Raw genomic sequence first — 6,165 nt, forward strand, 5'->3', positions numbered from 1 at the left:
GATGACATGATTGTCAAAGCCAAGTATCGATCATACCATGTCCATACTCTGAGAAAATTCTTCGAAAGAATTGTAAAATATAAACTCCAACTTAACCCAAACAAGTGTGTTTTCAGAGTCATTTCTGGAAAACTCTTAGGTTTTCTCCTCAGCCACAGAGGAATCAAGGTAGACCCTGCCAAGGTCAAAGCAATTCAAGAGATGCCGTCTCCTTGAATAGAAAAAGAAATCAGAGGGTTCTTGAGAAACGTTTCATCACTCAGCTTACCAGTACGTGCGAGCCAATCTTCAAGCTTCTGAAGAAAATGTGTCTAAACAGTGGAATCTTGGAAAAAGTTCAGTACTTAAGCCGTTTCATCACTCAGCTTATCAGCACGTGTGAGCCAATCTTCAAGCTTCTCAAGAAAAATGTGTCCAAACAGTGGAACCCTGAATGTCAGTAAGCCTTTGAAAAGATCAAAGAATGTCTGTTATCACGTCCAGTTTTATCACCAGCAGTCCCTGGGCGGCCATTTCTCCTGTATATTTCTAATACGGATACGTCTCTTGGATGTATGTTGGCGCAAGAAGATCCAGAGACAAGAAAAGAAATGCCAGTTTATTACCTCAGCAAGAAGATATTAGATTATGAACAAAATACACTCAACTGGAGAAAACTTGTCTAGCATTGGTGTGGGCCACTCAAAGGCTTAGAAACTACTTGCTATCATAAAGAATCTACCTCGTCTCTCATATGGATCCGATGAAGTATCTGTTCGAGAAACCAGCCTTGATTGGCAGAACCACGCGTTGGTTGTTGTTATTATCAGAATTTGACATCACATATGTCACCCAGAAGTCTGTTAAAGGCATAATCATTGCAGAGCAGTTAGCTGATGCACCCATTGAAGATGCGAAATTGAGTCGTGAGTTTTTAGATGAAGGAATCATGAAAATCAGAGATGTGCTTAGTCTTACAACATGGACCATGTACTTTGATGGAGCATCCAACTTGAAAGGCAAAGGGGTCGGTATTGTCCTTATTTCACCTTGAGATGAGCACATACCAATCTCTATCAAATTAGACTTTGACTGCACCAACAATGTGGCTGAGTATGAAGCCTATATAGCCAGTACATGGACCCTGTACTTTGATGGAGCATCCAACTCGAAAGGCAAAGGGGTCGGTATTGTCCTTATTTGACCTCGAGATGAGCACATACCAATCTCTATCAAATTAGACTTTGACTGCACCAACAATGTGGCTGAGTACGAAGCCTGTATAACCAGTCTGGAAGCCGCCCAATCCTTGGAGATACAAGACCTTGATGTATACGGAGATTCTCTGTTAATCATCTGTCAAACAAATGGAAAATGGCTCACCAAAGAGGATAAGTTGGTTCCATATCACACTTACCTTACGAGCCTGATGAAGAGTTTCCACAATATCAGCTTCACTTACATCTCTAGATTGAGAAACAGGTTCGTTGATGCACTAGCCACTCTTGCGTCTATGGTTGATATCCCGGTTAGGGTTAAGGTTCATCCTTTGGCAATAAAATGACATGTCGTCCCGACATGCATACACATGGTTCAGATAGCAGCCAAATGTCCAGATGAGAAACCTTGGTATTTCGATATCAAAAATCTTATCTCAGGTAGGGGACACCCCCTAGAAGCCTCTTTAAAGGAAAGAAGAGCGTTACAGAAACTGGCGTCCAGGTATGTCATTTGTGGAGGAGACCTATACCGGAGGTCATTCAATGGAGTCCAGCTCCTTTGTGTTGATGAAGATAGAGCCACAAAAATCTTAGAACATGTTCACTTTGGTGTCTTTGGTCCTCATATGAATGACAAAATGTTAGCACGGAAGATCCTTCGTCTTGGTTACTTCTGGACTACCCTTGAAGCAGATTGCTTTTCATTTGTCAAAACATGTCACTTATGTCAGATCCATGATAATCTGATATATGTGCCACCGTCAGAGCTTCATTCGCTCGCATCTCCGTGGCCATTCTCAGTCTGGGGTATTGACATCAGTGGTAAGATCTTGCCCAAGTCATCTAGTGGGCACGAATACATACTTGTCGCAATCGATTACTTCATTAAATGGATCGAAGCACAGTCGTACACTTCAATATCATCTTCACCAGTTGTAAAATTCATCAGCGCCAACATCATCTGTAGATACAGAGTCCCTCACGAGAAGATATCAGATAATGGTTCGCATTTCAAGAAAGAAGTAGCATCGTTGTGTACAGAATTCAGAATCAAACACCATAAGTCTTCTTCATATAGACCTCAGACTAATGGTGCTGTCGAAGCAGCTAACAAGAATATCAAAACTAATCTTCGAAAAATGACCCGTTAATACAAATATTGGTCGAGTAAACTCTTGTTTGCACTTTGGGCATACAGAACGTCTGTCCGCACATCTACTGGAGCCACTCCTTATTCACTCACATATGGCATGGAAGCTGTCCTGGCCATTGAGTTGAAAATAACGTCACTCAGAATCCTGATGGAAAGCGATCTACCAGAATCTGAATGGGCTCGTATTCGTCATCAAGAGTTGTGTATGATGGATGAGAAAAGGTTGAAAGCAACTTACCATTTACAAGGCTATCAGTACAGATTAGAAAGAGCTTTCAATCAGAAGGTTCGAATCCGTGAACTCAGAGAAGGAGATATGGTGCTTAAGGAATGTCTAGCTTCTATTGATCGGAATGAGAAAGGAATGAGAAAAAAACCTTACCCCTTCTCCCCTATTTATAGGGGAGGGGTAAAAAATATCTAGTCGACGGACGAATTTGAGGGTGAATCACCATCATAAAGTTAGGTGATGTCATCCTCGGTCTCCGTGATAGTTCGTCTCTTCCCCGGTCAGTTTAAAACGTGCATAATTTCTTCGTTTGAACTCAGATTTATGAGCGGTCAGGTGCGTTGGATTCGTCATTTCGCATACTTTCCAATGAACCTAATATTGCTTGGTTTTGGGGAGACAAAGTGCCCTTTGGTTGCCAGAAAAAGGCGGGTGCTGTGTTAAAAACAGGCATTTTGGTTGCCGAAAAAGGCGGGTGCTATAAAAACAAGCTTTCTGGTTGTTTCTCCGGGATAACAAAGTTTTTCAAAAATCATTCTCTTTTGTAAATACCCTAAAGAGAGATTGAGAGAAACACAACTAGTGCTCTGAGACTCGTCATAAGGTTTGTAAGCCCAAGGGCTCCCATGGGTTAAAAAACTCACCTTACCTTCTTGTTTTGATGCTAGCAAACCCAAATTGATTAACATTTAGGGACTAATGTGTTGCTTTGAGGTGTTGTGCTCTATACAGGAATTTGATATGTCATATCGCCATTACACAACTCATTATAACACATGGCTTACGGATCCAGAGACAAATGATCAAGGAGCTTGCACCCACATTGGAGACATCACCATTTGGAGATGTTCAAGACAAGAAGCTCAAGATGAAGATCCCTCAAGCATACCTAGCAAGTGTCAAGAAGAAGCTTGGAGATGAACCAACATGGTGACACCTCATGTACCTCTCAACATGTCTTGAAGAGTGGAGGGAGTCACAAGAGCCAAATCAAGTTCAAGATGTTCACTCGCAAGTTGAAGAAGTCCAAGGAAGTGCGAAGGAGCCGATACATTCAAAGAAGACTCAATGGTATCATTTTTAGAATGTATTTAGAGTCCTCTTGATTTTATGAAGAATACACTTTCAAAGGTTTTCAAATGGTTTTCATAAATAACTTTTTGCATCTTTGGAAACCATACACACATTCAAAAATATGTTTGAAACCCCAGGACTAAAGCCCAAAGACCATGGCCCAAAGCCCCTGATTTTATATGTTAAAATGGATTTTCAAACAAGGCCGGTCGACAGGGGTGTCCCGGACGACCGCGAAAGCAAGGCTGGAAATCCAGCACTTGGCTTCAAATAGCGGGCCGGTCGACCTGGGTGATCCGCGCGACCGCAGAAATGGTTCTGTTGAAACAGAACCATTCCAGCATGGTTTGGGCGGGCGACCGCCATGGGCCGGTCGACTGCGGATAGGTTTTTGAGCGAAAATTTTAATCAACCAGGTAGCCCTTGCCAGGCGACCGTCATAGGCCGGTCGACCTCGACGGTAAAAATTTGAAAATAAAAAAAGGTGACCCAGATCAGGGCGGGCGACCACCACTATCTGGCAAACTAGCCGTTGGGGCCTGCGCATGTTGCTTTTTCTCAACCAGTTAATTACTGTTTTGCCCCCAAACGGTCATATTTGTGTATGGACTATATATACCCTATCTAAACCTTTCTAAATAACCTTTTGCAAGATTAAATCTTATCCTTTTGAACCTAAACTTTCACATCAAAGGTTTTATCCTCTTCTATGCTTTGAACTTGTGATTCTACATTTATCAAGAGGAACTCCATAGGGCTTTTACATTTTATCTATTCCTTAGAGTGTTTGTGAGCTTAAGAGTTTATAATCCGCCTATCAAGAGGCAAAGAGAGTTTTTATTATAGTTCTTCATTTGTATTGAGGGTCTACGATTCGGCCCGGTAACAAAGGTGAATCCATTGTAAGAGGGAGTGTCCCCTCGCAAGGCTTTGTGCAGAAAGGGTTTGTCACCTTTGGAGATTGGAGAACTTGGTGTACGACTTGAAGATTCGCCATTGAAGAATCTCCTCTTTTAGTGGAGTCCCCAAGGAGGTAAAACTTGGAAGAGTGGAGTAGGTCTTGTGATAGACCGAACCACTATAAATCTTGTGGCTTGTGGTTGCTTCTTCTTCTCCTTTCCTTTGCACATTGGTGATTGGTAATCTCTACCCTTAGTTGTGTTTATGTTTTGTTGAACAAGGGTTAGAGAACATAAATGATAAAGTAATATCTAAACCCTAACTTTCATTATCTTGCTCATTGTAACAAGGGTTAGATTAATCATTGCTTAATTAGTGAATTAATTTTTAACACCACATCTAATTAAGCCAAGAATTTTTAATTGACCAATTCACCCCCCCTCTTGGGTTGTCACACTTGTATTTCAAGGTTCTTCATCGCGACACCTATCATTAATACTGCCTTGACAAAATTGGGTGTCTACAACCACCATCTCAGATTACTTCGCAGTTATCGGCGTATCACTCCACGTCGAACAGGAATCTTTCTTGGACAATCTTGCTACTCCCAAAGATCCAACCACAATACTTACAATCTCTCCACCTGGCATCGACGATCGCTCCAACCACGGCTCTGATACCACTTGTTGAGAATCCGTTTAGCACATCAATCTGATCATGCACAGATTAGACGGAAAAGTAGAAGTAAACAAAAAAGCCATAAGATGAACACCAAGATTTTATGTGGTTCGGCCAAACCTACTCCACGGGCGAGAAACACGATCTTCCACTATGAGAAAAACAATATAAAAGGATTACATAGGATTTAACCCAAAACCCACAACTCGCAACCCTTTCCTTCCTTCTCAAACCCAAGATCGTACCCACGAGATAACTCGAAAAGATCCCAAGAGAAAGCCCCAAGAAGAAACCCTAAGAGGAATCTAAGAAGAAACCCAAAGAGAAAAACCTTATTTCTCGTCAATATCTCTATCTCCCTCTTCCTTTCTTTCTCTCTCCTCTCTTTCTCTTTTGCTTTCGCTCTCTTGATTTTGTAGCCACACTCCCACGAGAGCCTCTCGTTTTTATTTTCTTTTTATGTATCCTATAGGTGTGTAGAAAGCCTAAAAGAATACACTTTCTATATTGCCTTGCCTTCCCACCCATGCAACGGTGGTGGGAAGTAAGGCAACTTTCCACAACATGCATGAACTTAATTAAAGAGGAAAGTGTGTTGAGAGAGAAAGAATAGAATGACTCACTTATCAAGATTCAAAATCATTCCAAATCTTAAGTTCCATAGGGTAAATGATTACATGGTAATTAGTTCAACATGTTTTGGTTTACCCTTGAATTAATTTCAGTTCTTGCTGATTAGGGGTTGGAAAACCGAACTCTGTTGAGAAAATAAAGGCGAAAGTGACCAAGCATGTGGTCAGTTTTACCTTTTTCTTCCTGTGGTGGGGATTCGAGCTCTCTTCCTTTCTTAATTTACCACGAGATTTCAGTTTTGTCCACAGCCCTGTTTTTTTAAGTATTCTCTTAACTAAAATTGTATTTCATTGACCAAA

General features: G+C 41.3%; 1 protein-coding gene across 1 annotated transcript; it reads left to right on the top strand.

Annotated features, from left to right (window-relative positions):
- The first annotated feature begins 742 nt into the window (after positions 1-742).
- On the top strand, positions 743-1,543 carry LOC143858442 (uncharacterized). Its single transcript, XM_077369094.1, has 2 exons — positions 743-1,010; positions 1,221-1,543. Exons 1-2 carry the CDS (start codon positions 743-745, stop codon positions 1,541-1,543), a joined length of 591 nt encoding a protein of 196 aa, XP_077225209.1.
- The last annotated feature ends 4,622 nt before the right edge of the window (positions 1,544-6,165 follow it).

Source organism: Tasmannia lanceolata, unplaced genomic scaffold (genome assembly GCF_043159265.1).
Source record: "Tasmannia lanceolata isolate RefF3 unplaced genomic scaffold, GAP_Taslan_0.1 ptg000026l, whole genome shotgun sequence".
In the NCBI taxonomy this organism is placed as follows: Eukaryota; Viridiplantae; Streptophyta; class Magnoliopsida; order Canellales; family Winteraceae; genus Tasmannia; species Tasmannia lanceolata.

What these genes read in the sequence shown, in the direction of transcription:
- LOC143858442 (XM_077369094.1), top strand. Translation starts at nt 743, where the DNA reads ATGAAGTATCTGTTCGAGAAACCAGCCTTGATTGGCAGAACCACGCGT. An exon ending in CTTGAAAGGCAAAGGGGTCG is followed by an intron (nt 1,011 to 1,220) that starts GTATTGTCCTTA and finishes CTATCAAATTAG; the next exon opens with ACTTTGACTGCACCAACAAT.